Genomic DNA, 21,006 nt, shown 5'->3' on the forward strand with positions numbered 1-21,006 from the left:
TAGGTAAAAATCATGACATAATAGTTTAGGATTAGCACAGTGAGGATTTGGAAGTGAGGAGTTCTAAGATCTTGGGGTATAAACTGTTGATGCTTTCTGTTGAAGCATTGATGGTTCTTTGTTTCAAAAACTCTCTGTAATGAACAATAAAGCAATTCGCCTGGGCAAGAGTCTCCTGGAATTGTAGTTATGTTAATGAGGACAATGGACCAGTACGGGTACATTATTATAGACAGTAAGCTGTGTGTTTAGGGAGGAGAGAGGTAGGTGATTTCTGTTCTCAGAGTTAACTCCATCCTCTCTTTTCCAAGGTCTGTTTCATATTCAGTGTTCTTAGTTGAAATACCGAGTTGAAAAAACCAGAGAGTTTTTTCTAATTTTGCAAGAATGTCACAACATCTCCAGTCCCAAGTCCCTGATGTCTCTTCTAGCTTTCATTGCACTTATGAAAATAACAATAATAAAAGCATTATTTATAGAGCCCTAACTATGTGGAGGCCAAACATAAAATCCCTCATGAATATTATTTAATCCTCACAAAAGCCCCACAAAAGAAGTGTTGTTAATTGTTCCTATTTTACAGACAGGAAAACTATGGCTCAAAGAGGCCAAGAAACTTGTCCAAGGTCATATAATCAGAAGTGGCAGAGCCAAGACTCTATCTCAAGTCCATCTGGGCTATTCAGAAATAAAAAGGAGTGAACTACTAATTCATGTTACAACATGGATGAACCTCACAGACATTATGCTAAATGAAAGAAGGCAGACACAAAAGACTGCCTGTTATATGATTCCATTTATATGAAATGTCCAGATAGGGCAAATTTATAAAGATAGAAAACTGATCAGTGGTTTCTAGGCATAAAGGAGCAAGTGGAGACTAACTGCAGATGGGCCTATGGTTACTTTTATCATTGATAGAAACGTTCTAACCTGTGATGATGGTTTCAAAATTATGTAATGTTACTAAAAATCATTGAACTGTATGCCTACATACAATGTTTGAAGTTTATGGAATGTAAATTCTTTTTCAATAAAACTTTAAAAATTACAGAGGTCACATTCTAAGCTTTCTGATTGGTACCACCACCGACTAGGTGCTGGTTCTTTTAGGTGCCACTCCTGAGGAGAAATGCTAAAGGTTTACTGGGTTCTTAGATACTTTTCATGTAAGCACAGGGAATGCCTTAAACTCTTTTAGCCAATCAACCTATGTTGAATATGTTTAATTTAACCAGTGAGAGTTCATTTCTAGCAGTTACTTATTTCTCTAATGCTAACTGTGCATTCTTGATCAGCATTTATATAAACATAAGTATGTAAGTTACTGACATGTATTGCACTATACATGCAGAAGTGTCTTCGATTGCTGGCATGACAAAATAAACCCAAGTGAACTGTGAAGACTTACCACTTCTGTACATCTGGTATGGCAATGACAGAGCCTTACTGTCCATCTTGCTGTGCTGTCATTCATCATAAAATTCCCTCATACTCCCACTCCAACACTCATTGTCTTGGCCAGAATACTTATAAATAATAAAGATATTTGTCTTCAACTCCTCACCAAATCATTGGAGGGATTTTTCTTTTTTCTCTAAATCTAAAAGAAAAAAAATTCTGATACTACAATTAAGAACAATGTAGCCCATAAATTAAAATGGACGGAAACCAAGCCAACAATGCAAAAGAGCTGAGCAGCCATTGGGTCCCTGTGAGGAGACAGGAGTAGTTTGTCGTTGATGGGACCCCTGGCAGCTACAGTCCCTGGGGTACCCTGTGGCATAAATGCATATTTTTCTCATGAACATTTGTTAAAACTGATTTATGTTGTTTTGTCTTTGATAAGAACAGATACGGATGTATTATAACTGTGTTCCTTGTAACTGTGTTCCTTGTAACTTATACAGAGAAATTCGGAATACCAGGAACTTAACTTACATAGACCCTGATGCCCTCAAAGAGCTCCCCCTCCTAAAGTTCCTGTAAGTATTAAATCCTCTCCCATCCTACTTTTTTGGGGGGAGGGGGTCAGATTTACTGCTGTGGTCTCCCAGGAATCTCCCTAGGATGATGTTGTCCAGGTTCATTTTAATGGTGTATAGCCTGGGTCAGGGCAAGGTATTGGGTGAAATGGTCCACATTTTTAAAACCTATTCAAAAGTCAGCACATAGTGCTGGAACCAGAGACCTGCTCCAAGAAACAGGGGGGAGAAAATGCTATCATGTATATGTGGTCCTTAAATGTAGTAGTTCAGAACAAAACAAAACAAAATTCTGAGAGCCAGTTGGACAATTTTGTTTGAAAATGGGTATCACAACAATATTATTAGAGTGGCTGTTGCACAGGAAAAAAAACCCACAAAGAGTAAAATACACTTCTGTGGGGAGTGGAGGGAAAACAGAAGGGACAACAGTTTCAACCTCCCACTCCAGCACTCAAATGTCCAGCACTCACTGCTTTGCTTTGAAAACACCTTATGAGCTGACCATAAGCTCCATGAATCCAGGGACCACAACATTTTTTTTCTCTGTTGAATCTTTACTGCCTAGTACAGAGTAGGCGCTCAGTAAAAATGTGTTCAGTGGATGTGTCTGTATGACCTCAGGCCCCCTGGATACCAGGTGGAAGAGTCCTTTTTCCTACTTGCATGCATTATAAAGATTAGAAAACAAAGAGTATGAAGAAGAAAATTGTTAAAAAAAACTTAATACCAAACCCCAAAATAAGCACCATTAACATTTCAGTTCACCTTCATCCAGACCTTCAAAACAAACTTATGTAATCATAGATATTTTATGAGATAAGCCCTTAAGGATGAATAGAGGGTATCTTGAACAAGAATGGGGAGATAGAAAAGAAATTTAGCTGGATAGAACAGCATGATAAAGACACAAAGGTAGGGAACCACGCAGCTTCTTTGGGGAACTAAAAATAATTGCTTTTTTTTTTTTTTTTGAGATAGAGTCTTGCTCTATTGCCCACGCTGGAGTGCAGTGGTGTGATCTTGGCTCACTGCAACTGCTGCTTCCTGCATTCAAGCGATTCTCCTGCCTCAGCCTCCCAAATAGCTGGGATTACAGGTGTGCACCACCACACCCAGCTAATTTTTGTATTTTTAGTAGAGATGGGGTTTCACCATGTTGGCCAGGCTGGTCTCGAACTCCTGACCTCAGGTGATCCACCCACCTCAGCCTCCCAAAGTGCTGGGACTACAGGCGTGAGCCACCATGCCTGGCCAATAGTTGTATATTGAAGAGGTGGGTGTGAGAGATGCCAGGGGAATGGAAGACACTGATGGGATATGAAGATGAAAGGATGTCTGGAAAGCCATGAAAGCTTATGGGACAAGACAATCGCTCTTCTTATGGACTCTGAGTTTCAAATAATATAATAACCCTTTGATGTGATGATCCCCCACTATATGCTCTGTGGGGAACATACAGGTTTCTAAGACATTGTCCTTGCCTGTAATCTAGTTGAGGAGATGTGTATGAAATTGCAAAGTGCCTCTCCTACAGAAGAATAATGGAAAGTGACGGAGGAGAGACATATACAGTGTTTGGGGGTTCAGGTAATTATTAGAGAAGACATCAGAAAGAAGACCCACAGGATGGTTTTAAGGGACTTGTTTGAGATTTTTGAATAGAAAGATCTTGATCCAAGTATATGGACCCCACTTGACTCTTGGACCTTTTTTCCTCCTACTGTTCTTCATGAGCACCTATTGCAATTGAACTAGTTTGTTTACTGTATTTCAAATATACCTTATGGAATCTCACCTCTCTCCTTTGTTATCTGGAATGTCCCTCCCATTTGCTGATTTTGAGACCTCTGGCTCCTGCTGCCTCTTCAAATCCTATGCCTTCTTCTCTAGAAGGAGTCAAGTCTGAATTTGCCTCAGAAGGTGTATCAATGGATATAGTTTTTCTACCAGAAGACCTTCTCTAGAGCTTTACTGAGTAGTGTCTAGATCTCACTCTATGCCATGCCAAATTCTCAAAAAAAAAATTCTAATTACATTCAAGTAGCTGCAACAAATGTTAAAACAACTAAATCTGGGAGGCATCAGGAGCCTGAGAATTCTTGTATTCATGGTGTTTTATGCATGTCTTTTAATCTTAACATTTTTCTGTAGATGATATAAACTACAGAAGGTAAAGACATTGTCTTTGATTGGTTTCCTTCCTTTTCTGGACACTGTCTTTTTTTGAGACAGAGTCTCCCTCTGTCACCCAGGCTGGAGTGCAGTGGCATGATCTCGGCTCACTGCAACCTCCACCTCCCAGGTTCAAGTGATTCTCATGCCTCAGCCTCCCAAGTAGCTGGGATTACAGGCGCATGCCAACACATGCAGCTAATTTTTGAATTTTTAGTAGAGACAGGGTTTCGCCATGTTAGTCAGGCTAGTCTTGAATTCCTGGACTCAAGTGATCCACCCACCTTGGCCTCCCAAAGTGTTAGGATTATAGGCGTGAGCCCCTGTGCCCGGCTCTCTGGACATATTTTTTTAAATGGTACTGTTATAATGGTACTCTCAGGTCACTGCTGTAGGAAAGCTATTCTTGGCAAAATAACAGCATAATACAATGTAGAGCTTGAAAGAGGAAGCTGGCTTAAAGTCATCATATCTTCCTGTCCCATCTTCTTCTTAGCCCTTCACTAACAAACACATAATTTTTTCCAATTAAACAAGAAAATCACACACACACACACACACACACGAAAACTGAATTTATATTTCTAGTAATCCCACTTGGTTGAAACAATCTCCAGAGCATTCTAAGCCGAGTAGATGTATTGACACCAGTGGACTGGATTAAATTATTATGCCTTGAGGGAATATCTCATCCAACCATCAGAACTTGCCCATAGTTACTCAGATATTTAGTGAAGGTGTTGGGAGTTTGACTACAGGCTGTCTTCAGAACCCATGCTTTCAGCTATTACATTATTCTCCTTCCTATGTGTTGATTTTTTTACCTAAATTCTATGCTTTTTTTTTCTCTTTTTTTCATTAATTTAGTGGCATTTTCAACACTGGACTTAAAATGTTCCCTGACCTGACCAAAGTTTATTCCACTGATATATTCTTTATACTGTAAGTACGCACACATGCCATGTTTGACAATATTTTGTCACTGACAAGAACTAGAATACAGTCATGGGGGTAGGTTGAAGCTAAGTAAAGCAATTGTTTCAAGGAGTAAGCAGTGATCAGGTGTGACTACACTGGCATGAAGTAAGTTAAGGACTGAGAAATAACCACTGGCTTTAGCAATGTGAGTTGTTGGTGACTCTGCCAAGAACAGTTCCAGTGGAGTGCTGGTTGGAGTGGGCTCAAGAGAGATTTGGGTAGAAAGAATTAGAAAGAGTTACCATAATTAACTCTTTTGAGAGGTTTTACTATTAAAAGGAGCAGAAAATAGCTCAGTAATTGCAAGATATTGAGTCAGGAGAAAAGATTTTGTTTGTGTGTTTTTGTTTTTAAATGGAAGAAATTATGCAATGTTTCTTTGCCAATGGGAATGGTTGAATAGAAAGAATATTTGATGATAACTATGATACCTTATTTTTCGTAGAGTTTTAATAGTTTTTTAAACACTTTCCCACACATGACATTTGCTCCTCTCAGCCACCTTATAAGGTGTAAAACAAAGTTACTGCTTTTCCATTTATGAATGAGGAAACTGAGGAATAGAAACCTCAAGTGATTTTGTCTGAGCAGTGTCTCAAGGAACAGTCAGGAGTGGTACCCAAATTACTGCCTGTGACCTTTGATTGGCACCCATGTGCCCTTTTTCAAAGCTGGTGACATGGGTCAGTTGTCTTACTAATTGTATAGGAATGAAAGGACGTAAGGCAGAGTGAATTACAAGTTGAGTTTGCATTAAAGAGTCAGCAAAATGTAGAATGATAAGCTTCAGACTCTTGGGGTTTTGCTAGAAAAAAAAATTGATCATACTTCTTTGTTGCAAAAGAGCTCAGTTCAAAATGTAAGCAATCTTCCAGAAACTAGAATGGCGTAGAAAGGTTCTCCAGGAGCCTGGCGAAGTTTGGCAAGTGAAGGACATTTTAGAAACACTCATTAAATGAAATCCTTTAATCCTTTTATCCTGACCTTCTTAAAGGTCCATGCATGTAGAAAACTCTAGTTGTTGTGGACAAAGTGTTGCAGATTCCGGAGAAGCCTCTCAAATCCATCTGCCTACCCCAAGATGAGGATTAAGTCAGGGACCTCCACCCACACCTAAAGCTCTCACTTACCCCACATTTGGGCTCCAGGTGCATGTCATCTAGGACAGCTCTCACCACCTCACCAGACCTCTGAACCACTAGCGGTTAAGAAGGGTCAGTGAAACTTAAAAAGAAATAAGATTAAGCTATATTGTGTCCTGTTATTTAAGTGCATATGTGCAGCAAGACCCCTGCTGCAGAAGGAAAGCATTTTTTCATTAAGTGTTTTTGTCCCTCTCTCTTGCAGTGAAATTACAGACAACCCCTACATGACATCAATCCCTGTGAATGCTTTTCAGGGACTATGCAATGAAACTTTGACACTGTGAGTATTACCAGTTCTACTCCCTCCATCAACTAAATTCTATTTTGAGCCATTTTCATATGTTTACAGACCATCCAAGAGCCATACTGCCTTATCATATATACTCTATAGAGTATAAAGTGTTTTACATAATTAAATAAGAGTATTGTCTTATGGGATGGTACTCTGTAGACTACAAAAGAGTTTAGGTAACAAGATAAGAGGATTCCATTACGGCAGTGGTTGGTACATTTTTCACGTGAAGAACCAGTTAGGCATTACAGACCATGCAACCTCTGTAGGAACTGGTCAACTCTGGCATTGTGGCAAAAACAGCCATACTCAATACATACACTAATGAGCATGTCTGTGTTCCAATAAAACTTTATTTATAGAAAGAGGCAGTGAACTAGATTTGGCCTTCAGGCCTTATGGAATAATCATCTGTATCCAAGTGTCCCCATTCTACAGAAGAAGAACTGGGGTTTAAGCAAATTGAAGTGACTTACCCAAGATCACTGAGTTGAAAAAAAGTGGTGCCACTAAGAACTTTATAAATTCTGCACTCACACTTTTACTCAGTAATCACAAACTGTTATTATGCTCCTATAAGGGGATATTACATAGAAAGCATAGTGCTGCTATAGGTCAGCATTTTTCCAGAGCTTGAATGGGGGCAAAGCCCTTTAGATGGTCAAAAGTAGATGCTTAATTAGGGATATTCACAAAATGTTCTAAAGGAGAAGATCTAATAGAGGTATAAAGGATAAGTTAATTCTCCAAGCTGGTAGAAAATTCCTCTCTCATTGTATAAGTCACAAAGTAGAGTTGGAGCTACCTCTGCAGGGTCTCCTCTCTATTTTCAGGACCACTGCCCAAGTTCAAGCCTGGTGAAGTTTTTGTCTGGATTGTCACCCCAGTTTCATTTCTCTGCTCACACTAAAGTTAGGGTGGAGGTCTTTATCAGATACAAACCTGATCAAATTACTCCCCAGAAAAATGGATCCAAGCTTCATATAGTTCTTCTAAGGAGCTATTTTCTGAGCCATTCCTAGTTTATCAGTTTGGGCCCAATGAAGTTACCTCAACTTCTGAGAGCAATGGAGCATTTCAGATGATCCTTCTCATCACAACCTGGTGAGCGGTCCCTTGAAAAGACAAAGGAGGCTCCTTCTCAGTCATAATTTCTTCTTACCATGCAGAAAAGGCCCAGGCTCTTAGCCTGCTCAGCTCCAAACTTCAAAGCCATTTACTCCCTCAGTAAAGCTTTCCATTGCGCCATATAGTGCTCATCATAAGGAAACTCCTACATGCTAAACTTCTTTATAGAATATTACCTCTACCCCTTGATACCATTTTTCTAAAACCCCCATATCTCAAGCACCCCCCTCAAGTGAAAGCTCATTGTCCCACACCCAGCATAGAGCCCAGCATGTGTTTCTAGAAACATCTGAGTGAGGGAAGCCCATATTTCCTAAAATATAGAGGAGAGGATGGCATGGATTATTCATGATCTTTTCAGATGATTATTTCTACATTTTGGCAAAAGTCCTTGCTTCTTCGAAGCTCAGGCTCAAAAAACTATCAACTTGAAAGGATACATGTTCCAACAACCGACTTTGTACCTGTATTCCTGGTAGGAGAAAGTTTCAGTCAAAGTTTGTAATTCTTTTGTCTTGCTTCACCATGTTCCCTTTTCAAGGCCGATTTGTTCATTAAGAATTCTGTTTAATATCTGAAATGCAATTCAAACAAGTATTTTTAATGTCCAGGACTCTCAACAAATTTAGGAAAATTAAAATGCCATATGCACAGTTCTCACATCTTCATAAAAGAGTTCTACTTTAGAAAAAATTTACTTATCCACAGAGTTTTCTCAGCCATTGTGCTTGTATTCCTGGGATATTGCAATCCTCACCGAGGACATGTTAGTAGCTGGAATTAAACTCGCTGTGTAATTATTTAAGATGAAACAAAAACAAACACATCAACAATGACAACAAAGCCACGAGAATCTTGCTCAGTTTCCCACAACTATATAGGATAAATCCAAGTTTTAGGATACTCCTTTTATTTATTTTTTTTAATTTTTTTTTTTTTTTTTTGAGACAGAGTCTCACTCTGTCACCCAGAGCTGGAGTGCAATGGTGCGACCTCGGCTTACTGCAACCTCCGCCTCCCAGGTTCAAGCAATTCTCCTGCCTCAGCCTCCCGAATAGCTCCTTTTAACATGGTCACCTAATAAGTGTTCCTCACTTTGTTAAATATATAGTTATTTGATCCTCTCTGCAACCTTTTGATTGGGCATTACATTTATGTACTAATTTATCACACTTTTAGAGATAAACTGAGGATAAGACAGGTTGAGAAATTCTCAGGATCATCCAGCTATTAAGTGGCAGAGCCAGGTCTAATTCCAAATTTGAACTTTCCTGTGTGCTTCTTAATGTGTTCCCAAGGTTCACATGTGGTAGATTACTGTACTTTTCAAGGTTCCCTTACAACTGCCACTAGGAGTTCTCACTAGCAGTGCCTGAGTGTGGTTACAGCTGTCTTCTCTTATCTTCATGCCAATAACCACCAATAACCTCTTGCATTCCCATATAGCCCAGAGCTCCCAAGGCTGGGGCTCCTTCTCCTGCAGAAAGGGGGGCTGCTTTTGGTAGGTGGAAATAATTATATTTGAGGTTGGCCAGGCACGGTGGCTCACGCCTGTAATCCCAGCACTTTGGGAGACCGAGGCAGGCAGATCACCTGAAGTCAAGAGTTTGAGACCAGCCTGGCCAACATGGTGAAACCCCCATCTCTACTGAAAAATACAAAAATTAGCCGGACCTGGTGGCAGGCGCCTGTAATCCCAGCTACTCAGGAGGCTGAGGCAGGAGAATTGCTTGAACCCGGGAGCAGAGGTTGCAGTGAGCAGAGATCACGCCACTGCACTTCAGCCTGGGCAACAGTGCCAGACTCCGTGTCAAAAAAAAAAATCATATTTGAAGTCAGGGATCCTAAGTCTCAACAGTCCTAGACCAATGTGTTTTTGGCAAGTCACCCTCATGTCTCAGTAACTTCAATAGGAAATAGAAGTAATAACATTTCAGACTGGCTCCCTGAATCATTAAATGAATTAATTAGTCATAGAAACACAGCAACAAGTTAAAACATTAACATTTCCAGCCCAGTGGCTCACACCTGTAATCCCCAGTGCTTCGGGAGGCTGAGGCAGGCGGATCACTTGAGCCCAGACTAGCCTGGGCAACATGGTGAAACCTCATCTCTACAACAAATACAAAAATTAGCCAGGCATGGTGGCACATGCCTGTAGTCCCAACTGTTTGAGAGGCTGAGGTGGGAGGATCGCTTAAGCCCAGGGACTCAAGGCTGCAGTGAGCCGTGATTGAGCCAGTGTACTCCAGCCTGGGTGACAGAGTGAGAGACCCTGTCTCAAAAAAAAAAAAAAAAAAAATTCGTAAGAGGACATGGTCTATCTACTTTCTTAGATTCATCCATGAGGTTTAATTTAATTCAGCCCATAACCCTTAAACATTTAATCTGTGATAAGCTCTGAGGATAAAAAGATGGATAAAATACAAAGGTGAAATAACATTTAAATATTAATAGAAAAATAAAAACATACGCATTTAGATGAATGTCTTTCAACATGTTTATCTTAAGAGACTGCAGTTGCTCCTCCACTATTGACATTGGGTTAACTATTACCTGAAATCCCTTTTTCTGAATGTATGTGGAATATTCTTTTAAAATCTTCAATGGTAACAAGTTTGTTACTCAAAGTAAATATGATTCTGAGAAACACCTTAAATTTACTAGGAGCTAAGTCAGGAGAATGGGCATTCAAACTGAGAAATATTATCTTGTTTCCAACAACTTGTACTGGAAAGTTTTCTTGTGGGATACATAATGTGGGACCTGAAAAACCTTTATGCACATTTATGACACTGAAGAAATATAGTCCAACTCTCCAGAAATAGGCCAGCACCACTTCTCACCAGTCACTGATTTCTCTTCTCTCTGTTGGTTGTAGGAAGCTGTACAACAACGGCTTTACTTCAGTCCAAGGATATGCTTTCAATGGGACAAAGCTGGATGCTGTGTAAGTCAAGGGTAGCCATGAAAACTGTCACTTTCCCTTACCCTAAGAACCATCCAGTGGGGCAGAATGCTGTTGAGAGATAGGTTCTACCAGAGCATCTTCCATGCCAGAGTTAGTGTGACCAACATGGAAATGAGGTCAAGGAACTTGGCAGGGGCCCACTTTAGTGGACGCTTACGTTAGCTCTAATGGTAAGTTCCAAAGCTTTTCTCCCTGGTGTGTGTGTGTGTGTGTGTGTGTGTGTGTGTGTGTGTAAATGTTCATCTATTATGTACATAAAGTAAAAGGATATCTTTAATGAAGCCCAAAGCTGTTCAGAAAATAAGGTGGTTTCTCTTTTAGTCCTTTCTGACATGTTTTTGGGAAAGATGTCAGTTTATATTTGATTCACTCAGAAATAGCTAAAAAATCATATCCAACTTTTGCCTTTTCAAAAAATAAATAGTGCTGGGAACAGCTGAAACAGCAAACAATAGACTTTGTGTTTGATGTGTTTTATAACACTTTTTGAGTATTTCTTTACAAATGATATATTTTTTCTATTTCACCTTTTTCTATTTGTTGTTTTTTTCAAATTTACCTGCTCATTTTTGCTAGTGTCTTGTTATGTATTCATTTTTGTAATTATATTATTTTTTTCACTTTAAACATTTCATACATAGTAATTTTATGTTCCAGAAATGATCCCTGCAAAATCTGAAGGCCTTATGACACAAAATCTGTTGCGTACGGGGCTTCTCAAACTTTCCTGGGCATCAGACCCTCTGAGACGTCTTATCAAAATACATAGTCTGATTCTGCAGCTCTGGATTTGGCCTCGGGATTCCATATTTCTAACAAACTCCCAGGTGATGCCGACACTGCTGTTCACAGACCACACTTTAAGTAGCAAGGGTGAGGTCAATAAGCTGTCTAACCCTATGCAGTGGCTCCGGATGGAGAAGAACACTCATGTAGATTATGTGATTTTGGTTGATGTTCTGGTTTAGGGGTTAGGTGGTAGGTTCTGGAACAATTCCATTTTTAAATGGTAAATGGTAAAAAGGTGTTTGAACTCATTACACTGAGGCAAGGCTCCCTGAGTTCTGTTTGAAGTGAAGTCTCACTCTTTGCTGGCTTTTGTGCTTCATACCAGTCTTTATGAAATGAAGAGTTACAGTACCATTCTCTCGATTGTCTGGTTGTGGAGTCATAATGGTTCATTTCCATTATTTTTTAATACATAATTATAGGCAAAGTCTAAAAAGACTCTATCGAGTAAGGTGATACTTACCCCCTCAAATTTATTTACAGAATTGGAGAGACCCTCCTTCCATCTTAACTTTATGATACTAACTTCTTACAATCTTTCATCTACTTTTCAACATATTTATTAGACACTTGCAATGTACCAGGCCCTGTGCCATTCACTGGGAAAACAAAGATGAACAGGAGCCATGTGCTCCCTGCCCACACTGAGCGTACATTCTGGTGGGGGTCAGCTCAAGGGCAGCAACATCAAAGGGCAAAGTACATTAGGGAGAAGTGTACCCAATCCAAAATATGCATCTCAGATAGAAAATAACTGAAGCCTAAATATCCAATAACATTGCTTTCCTTCTTTGGAGATACAAGCTAGATTTTTTCTAGGTTTATCCCATTGTTTTTTAAATCATTATTAAAATTAATGTTTTAGAAATGAATTATCCTATATTCCAGGTTTCAAGTTCTTTTTCTAATCCAGCATTCTGGAAAGGTGGCATTTGATTTTAATATTGTATGAATTTCACCAAATATTTTCCTCTTTGATTCAACTATTCCTAGAAAGCTATGACTCTAAGGGTAATGATCTTCAAATTCAAATTTTCTATGAATGGAGTATGGAGAGTTCTTAAAATAATGAAGATAGTTTGTAGGTACTTAGGGTATAAAGATTTCAGATGACTGTCACACAGTTCTAGACATAGAGTACACCAAAAGTTTAGTTAGCATTAAGGCAACAAACACTCACATTAGCAGGGGCAGGGATAGGAGATAGTAAGGAAATCTTCAACCAGGGAAACCAGAGCTGTTAATATGGCTCCTGAATTCAGTGTGTTCAGCTGACTCTTGCCTGAACTAGAACTGCCTTTCCAGAATGGTGGATTAGAGAAAGAACCTGAAACCTGGGATATAGGGTAATTGATTTCTAAAACATTAATTTTTCCACAAGCAAAAGATTTTGGAGCCCAAGATAAGAATCTATGCTTCAAATTAACTGCCTGTTTTCCCTGCCGTATTTAGTCATTGGAAGATATGACCCTCAGACACTATCAATTATCATTTATTCAAGATAGAGTATAAAATTCAGACCTTAAGGTCTACAGAGCAATAGTTCTCAACATTAGGGAGTTTTCAAAGCACTAATGCCTAGGTTTTGCCGTCAGACATTCTGGATGTAGCAGGATCATGGGGATTTAAAACTCTCTCCAAGTGAGTCCAATACAGAGCAAAAGTCAAGAACTACTGCTGTAAAATACATTATCAGTCTTCTTGTCCAATTGTCACGTTTTACATATGAAGGGAACGAAGCCCAACAAGAACACATGGCTTTTTTTTTTTAAAGTGGCTGTTTTAATTTGATAGAGCTTCCTAGTGGCCAAGTCAAAGCTGAGACCTGGGTCCCCTGGTTCAGAACTCTTTCCCTGCCCTCTGCTGGGATTCATCATGGCTGACTTACCAGCCATCACCAAGGTGTGGACATCCAACTCTGGCAAGTGCAGCTTGTTTCTTAGCCCTGAAGATTGCTTAGGCTTCTTAGCTCAATCTATTAAAGGCGCTGAACACAGAAGTTAAAATATCTTGATCCTGAAAAGAATGAGATCATGTGAGAGAAAGAAGGCAACTCAAAACTCAAGGCATAATCAGGAGAAGTTTCAGAGGACAATCACATCAAGAAACAGTGTCATTAGTCCATGAGAACCTGACTTTACCAATGCTGCAAAGCCATTCGTGAGCTTCCAGATGAAGTCTGGTCGACGATAACCTGACAAAAAGGCTGGGATGATAAAACGTTATTCAAGTCAAAGAATTGGTATTGAACTTAGTTTACGTATATTGACTATTTTCCTGCAAAACATCTCACTCCTCCTCATGATTGGCCTCCTGGTCGTGTTTAGAGAACTCTGCAAAGACTTCAAGAGATTTTCAAAAGAGGTCTTCTTCAATCAGGAAGTGTTAGTGTGCTAAGTGGATCTCAGTGTAGGTCTAGCAGCTTATTATCTTATGACCAGCCATAAAATTAGCCACAGAGTATCAAAGGAGTTTAGAGACATTTTCTATTGAAAGGATGGAAAAACGAACAAGTGAACAATAATTTCTCTTTGAGCTTCTCCTCAGCCTTTGTGATAAGAGAAGGGATGGGAGAGGGGGAGCTATGTTCCTTTAAACTATATTTCTTCAACTCTCTTTCCATAGTAAATTAATGGGTATTACTTTTTAAAAGAAATTTATGATCTTATAAAGTTAAACAAGATATATAAGTGGACTTTTCAGATCTTCTAATAAAATCATCTGAATTATTCATATCAAAGAGGGGACCTTAGTTTGCAGAGCTTCTCAAGCAGTTCTCAGTTACAGGAGCATCTCTGGTCTGGTGTTCTACAGACTTTTGAGGGGAATACCGCCTCTGATAGGTAGGAAAAAAATCAAGGTTGTTTTTCTACCATCACACACTCAATACAACAGTTTTGACACCAAGTGTTTGGAGGTGTTTCCCCCACACAGCAAGTAATCAATTCTCCAATGCACACCAGCTGGATGTCCTACAATTTAACTCAGTTCTGATACTCTACCTGGAGATAGCATCAGATCCACAGGTTAAGGGCTCAGTCCCACAAGACTGCCTGGTACTTCAGATGCCAGTCACAGCTCCCAGGTTGTGTCCTATGCTTCTGGGTTCCCACAGTCCCCTCCTCAGTTCAGTTAATTTGCTAAAGCAGCTCACAGAACTCAGCGAAACACTTTAAAGGATATTACAAAGGAGCAGCTGTGTGGAAAAGATGCATAGGGTGAGAGGTAGGAAGGAGTGCAGAGCTTCCATGCCCTCTCTGGGCACACACCCTCCCATCAGCTCCACATGTGCCTTGACCACCTTCCAGCTACCTGGAAGCTCATCCAAAGCCTCTCCTCTCTGGCTTTGTATGGAGGTTTCATCACATAGGCATGATTTATTACATCACTGGCCATTGGTGATCATCTCAATCTTTTCAGCCCCTGTCTCCTACCTGAAGGTGAGAAGGTGGAGCTGAAAGTCCAACCCTCTAATTATTTATTGATCTTTCTGGTGACCAGCCCTCATCCTGAAGCTATCTAGGGATTGACAGTCACCAGTCATCTCATCAGCATACAAAAGACACTTGTCACTCTGGAAATTCCAAGAGTTTTAGGAGCTGTGTGCCAGGAAACAGATAAGACCAAATACATATTTCACAATATTACACTACTTAAGAAGAATCTTTCGATATACCATCTGCTTGGGAAGCAGGTAAATTTAAGAAGGTTTATTCAAGAGATAGCTGTGGAGATTCTAAGAACTAGTAAAGATTTCAAATGATCAGATGGCCTTCTGAAATTAACCCTATGGAAGAAGTACACGAAGTCCTCACTTAGCATCCCAGATAGGGTCTTGAAAACTACAACTTTAAGTACAAACAATGTATAATGAAACCAACTTTACCATAGGCTAGTTGATATAAATAGGAGTTGAGTTTCTATAGCATATTTCTGGTCACAAAAACAACCAAACTTTTACATAAGGACCAAAATGCTTCTAATGTTAAATATGGAAACAAATATGAGCTATACATACATTTAAGGTAGGTTAATAAAAACAAGAGAATTATTTGCCCAATTATTCCAGTTCAAGGTCACAGGTGGCCACAGCCTATTCCAGCAGCTCAGGGCACAAGGTGGGAGCCAACCCTGAACAGGACGTCACCCCAACATGGGACACAATCACACACACCGCCACACTCACTTGAACTGGCACCATCTAGACACACCAAGGAACCTGATATGCACATCTTTGGGGTGTGGGAGGAAATTGGAATACCTGGAGAAAACCCACACAGACATGGGGAGTGTGTGCACACTTCACATAAACAGTAGCCCTGGCCTGGAAAGGATTTTATTCTCATTAAAACTAAGCAGGCCGGGTGCGGTGGCTCATGTCTGTAATCCCAGCACTTTGGGAGGCTGAGGCAGGTGGATTACAAAGTCAGGAGATCGAGACCATCCTGGCTAACACAGTGAAACCCGTCTCTACTAAAAATACAAAAAAATTAGCTGGACGTGGTGGCGGGCGACTGTAGTCCCAGCTACTCGGGAGGCTGAGGCAGGAGAATGGTGTGAACCGGGGAGGCGGAGCTTGCAGTGAGCCGAGATCGCACCACTGCACTCCAGCCTGGGCAACCGAGAGAGACTCCATCTCAGGAAAAAAAAAAAAAAAACTAAACAATAGTGAATGAAACAATATTATTAGAGGATCTGCTGTATATAGAGAGACTCTCTGTACCTTCACACCAGCTTTCTGCTGGATCTGCTGTATATATAGAGACTCTCTGTACCTTCACACCAGCTTTCTCCTCAGACCATATCATGGATTCTGTGGGAGGCTTAGCTGACGGCAGAGATATTCTGTCAGTGACAATGGATTTTCAATTCACTGGTGCCATGACTTACTGTCTAACTATCCCTTGAAACATAGGAAAGAAATCAGTGTACTATTTCACAATACTTTCTTGACATTTTTATGTTAAGTATTAAAGTTATTTGGAAGAGTTTAACAAATGTGGAAACTATTTCTTTGTTAAGAATCTTCTGTGTCTTGGTTTCTAAAAGTCTAGATCAGGGGTCAGCAAACTTTTTCTGGGAAGAGCCCAGATAGCAAATATTTGGGGCCTTATGGGACATATGGTCTTAGTTGCACTACTTAAGTCTGCCTTTGTAGTGTGAAAGCAGCCATAGACAATATATAAACAAATGAGCATGGTTATGTTCCAATAAAACTTTATTTACAAAAACAAGGGCAAGGTAGGATTTGACTGGAGGGTCATAGTTTGTAGACCTCTGGATAAAAGTATTCAGTGAGGATGACCATTGTGTGGCGAAATGTGTACTCTGTTTCTCTGAATTTCTGGTAAAGGTTAAAGGGCAAGCGTGGGATCAAGATAAAAAGTATCTGGATTAAAATATTTGGCGTTAGAAAGTACAGATACAATCATAATAGAAAACAAAATTTTTTAATCAGTATTTTGAATCCAAGCTGGAAACTGCTCCTGTTATAAAACAATGCTCCATCATTCTACCCTAAGTTTCTGATTCCTAGTCAATAGAAATTTATTCTTTCCTAGATTTAAGCACTTCAGTAAAAGGTATCATGTAAATCCAGTGTAAAATCAAAATGATGGTTGTGATAAGGAGTCCTGGGACTGGAGGAAGACAAGGATTGAGCTGTAGGTGAAGGAAAGAAAGGTCAAGGTTCCATGGTAATAATAAAATAGTATTCACATTGTGTTTTTAACATAGGGATGTTGCTTTTGGTCTCAATGCTAATTAAGATTTTAAACTAAGGCAAACACATCAATCTCCTGTAATTATCTTAATAGTGTTCAAGGATTTCACATGGCATGTTAGCAATTTGGTAATTTCTCCAGAAGTTTGTCCAGGTATCATTAGGTTCTCATTTAAACAATGTGTCATCCAAAAGAGGAATCATCCCCTATCATTCCACTTCATGACAATTTACTGAAATTAGCAGATCGACCTCATTTACACTCATTTTTTAAAATGTAACTGAATAATACAATTACAGCCAAGCTGGACAAATTCCACATCGAGTGCAAGTGCTGATGCCTCAGCAGCAGTCAAGTAATTAGTTAGGATTTCATGAAAATGATGGCAGATGTGTAAAAGCACATTGTCCTATGACTTCCTATGGCGCCAAGAACGTTGTCATCACTCAGAGGTGAAATTAATAATAATACAAGCATCCCTTGCTCAACAGAAGTTGAACTGTACTTGGTCACAAGTTAAGCCACACATTCATTGTTTGGAATCTCTTTTCCATCCTCTTTCCACGCAATCTGCGTGGGGATATGTTGCTTCTCACAGAACGTCTGATTCTCTGTATCACATTTCCTATTGTCAAACTCTAGTAACTAGCTACTATCTGACAGTAAACATTTAGGCAGGAATAAAAATACCATTTTGATATGCTAAGAGCCCACCAATACACTAATTATTATGAACAGAGTCAACACAATTAATGTGCTAATTAGCATCATGCATTAGCCGATTCGAAGTAAAACACCACATCTTGGCACACTGGGAAAAGACAATGATAGAGAATATTATAGGATTAAGGAGGCTATTATTTATCATGGGGTAAGTATTTGAACAGCTTGTAGGATATACTCTAAGGCTGACTTTTCCCTCTGCCTATTGAAAGCTTGAGTATTTTCTCACGGGTTACTATTTACAAACAGCTGTCCTGATTTCTGCTACAAAAGGATTTCCATAGAGCAATCCAGCTTCTCTTTAAACTAACATGAGAGGTAGGCAGGGGGTCCCTTTAATTCTCTGAATTAGCAACGCTGTGGGAGGAAAATATGGTTCCCCACAGAAGTGTTCCCATGAGAGTCTCACAACATAATGAGGGCCCAGCCCAAGTTCCCCATAAAGGGACTGTGGAGGCACAGGCTGAAATTCCATCTTGGAGCTGAAATGTATCCTAAAACTCCCCAGAGCGCCAAGTTCAGCAGCAATAGCAAATTCTCCTGCCACGACATCACACTCCTCTCTCTGGCATAGATCACGTCTTTCTAAACCTGGTATAGAGGGTGCCTCTTTCTAGGAGTCACCCAACAATCAGGCTTTCATTCCTTCCTCCAGCAAGTCTTTACTGAATGGCCGCTATGTGCCACGAGTGAGTCCAACAGAAAAGGGCGTACATAAACACACATATAGTACCCATAATACTGAGTTTGTCAATTGAATATTTTCCTCAGCTCATTCCTCACCACCTTCATTTTCCTGACTGCATTGGTCTTCCCTAACTGTGAACTATTCACAATCTTAAATCAGGGCAGGGCTTCTTAACTCCATGTATGGAAATCTGACATCTCTTTTCTCAGAAGAACTTCATTTCTTCCAACAGGTTCTCAAAGAGGAATAAGACCCCAAGTGGTGAAAAGCTGTTGAACACATAGAGATGTAGCCATGTCTATCTTATTTTTAAAGGAAACACCAGTTCTTTTCTCATAAGCCCTTTCCAGCATAGATATTTAGAAACCCTGACTTTCAAAAAGTATTTCCTTTCGTCTCTTACTACAAGCCTTTTGAGTCTCTTTTAAGCTACTTTATGTTCATCTTCTCCTTGCAAGGGATAGTTTTTATCACTCCCCTCTAAAATAATCATTTTCTAGAGTAGGTTAATCAGATAGCCTACCAAGATTTGTGACTGATTTATCCAAGCTGGTTACAAATGTGGATTTCAGAACAATCAAGGTAAGTCATGGTCAAGGAATCAGTTTAACTAGACTGATAATCCCAGGAAATGTCATGTGATAAATGAGGTTGATGGAAGCACTTTCCTGGATATCAAGGCTTCTGTATATGTATTTTCCCTCCCCACTGTCTTGACTTCAGATGGAAGGCAAGAGCAGCAAGCTGACGCAAGGTTGAAAAGCTAAATGAGGCAGCCCTCAGATCTGCTGAAGGCAGAGTGATGGTTTCACTTTTAAGCATCTAATTAACTCTAAGAGGTAAAGTACCCCAACAGCCGTGCTGGTTTTAGAGAACACAGTCTCCTGAAGTGTCAGTTCATCTCCGTTCAGCTTGGCCAGGGCTCCTCTGCATCCTCCTCCTCCCCTTCTGGACTCTGGCTGGCTTTTCCAGTCTGAAGTCTTCTGCAGAGTTTCTGGTAAACTGCAATGCTTATCAACCAGGCTCCTTATCCTCAGGAGTATATTAAATATCAGATGAAAACACTGCAGAATTGGACAAGCAATAATTTAGTTTTACAATAATTTCTAATGATTAGAAAGAACAAGCTGAATTTCACTTGCAGCAGTTAGAGATGAAGAGGAAAAACTGAGATGAGTTCACCGGCACTTACTTGATTTTCAACAGCCTGGGAACAGAATGTGATCTGCAAGCTGCATTGTCCAGAGAATACAAAAAGAGATGCAAGCCAGTGCAGCCCTTGTACTGAACTTAGTTGTCTTTTTACAAAATCATGCTGTTCAATATCTTCTCTGCAGTTGTTTTTTTTTTCAAGGTGGATTTTGCCCACTCTGGGTGTCACTGACCAAAGGAATTCCATGGACATAGTGGGTTAAAGGAGAGTCCAACAATTATCAAGTGGGGATTGTGATTGAAGCCACTGGGAAGGCACAGATTGGCTGCTTTAGCATCTTAGCCAGGTCTCTGAATGCATTTGAGATTTATTGACTCTCCCTGTGTCACACTTAACAATGCCCTGAATACTGGGTGTTCAGCCACTACCAGAAGAGGCCAAGTTTGGGCTATACCCTTGAGGTGTTTGTAAACCAGATGCCTCAAAAATCACTACCTCAACAAGAACAGTTGGTCAAATGCCACCACACCATAAGCCAAGTCTTCTATTTTTTCACTCTTCATGATTTTTTCTTTAAAGCAATCGTCTGTGTCACCCTAAGAGTTTAACACTGCGCACTTTACTGTCTTGATGAAAAAGTATGTTGATTTATTTTCTACTCATTCACACATTCATCCAACAAATAGTTACAGAGATGGTGAACTTGGCACTAGGTAGACATAGAACTTTCATTCTGGCTGGGGAGACAAACAATAAAGTAAACAAGTAAATAAGGTAATAATTATGGATTGTGATAAAGCTGTGAAAGAAATAGAGAGTGTATGGAGGCAAAATGGTAATGGCTACTTTAGATTAGCTAGTTCTCAATCTCTATTTAAGAAGAAAATTGGGCCGGCACGGTGGCTCATGCCTGTAATCCCAGCACTTTGGGAGGCCGAGTTGGGCAGATCAGTTGAGGTCAGGAGCTCGAAACCAGCCTGGCCAACATGGTGAAACCCTGTCTCTACTAAAAATACAAAAATTAGCCGGGCATGATGGCGATCGCCTGTAGTCCCAGTTACTCAGGAGGCTGAGGCAGGAGAATCGCTTGAACCCAGGAGGTTGCAATGAGCAGAGATCGTGCCACTGCATTCCATACTGGGCGACAGAGTGAGACTCCATCTCAAAAAAAAAAAAAAGAAGAAGAAGAAGAAAATTGAAAGACCCAAAAATATATACCAATTTATGACATGTCATTTTGTGGAGTCTCAGCACTT

General features: G+C 39.9%; 1 protein-coding gene and 1 long non-coding RNA gene across 2 annotated transcripts in view; one reads left to right on the plus strand and one right to left on the minus strand.

The window, feature by feature from the left end:
* Positions 1-21,006, plus strand: part of TSHR (thyroid stimulating hormone receptor) — a 193,257-nt gene that overhangs the window by 131,095 nt on the left and 41,156 nt on the right. The window contains exons 7-10 of the mRNA XM_063698096.1: positions 1,911-1,985; positions 5,028-5,102; positions 6,486-6,563; positions 10,585-10,653. Coding sequence (XP_063554166.1) covers positions 1,911-1,985; positions 5,028-5,102; positions 6,486-6,563; positions 10,585-10,653 — 297 coding nt within the window. The remainder of the gene's footprint in view (positions 1-1,910; positions 1,986-5,027; positions 5,103-6,485; positions 6,564-10,584; positions 10,654-21,006) is intronic.
* LOC134757135 (uncharacterized) overlaps positions 1-21,006 on the minus strand; it is a 99,341-nt gene that overhangs the window by 76,680 nt on the left and 1,655 nt on the right. Inside the window, exons 2-5 of the long non-coding RNA XR_010130806.1 lie at positions 14,466-20,487; positions 13,352-13,479; positions 8,144-8,277; positions 3,784-3,874 (exon numbers count right to left, since the gene is read on the minus strand). This is a non-coding gene — a long non-coding RNA (uncharacterized lncRNA). The remainder of the gene's footprint in view (positions 1-3,783; positions 3,875-8,143; positions 8,278-13,351; positions 13,480-14,465; positions 20,488-21,006) is intronic.

This window comes from Gorilla gorilla, chromosome 15 (genome assembly GCF_029281585.2).
Source record: "Gorilla gorilla gorilla isolate KB3781 chromosome 15, NHGRI_mGorGor1-v2.1_pri, whole genome shotgun sequence".
NCBI lineage: Eukaryota > Metazoa > Chordata > Mammalia > Primates > Hominidae > Gorilla > Gorilla gorilla.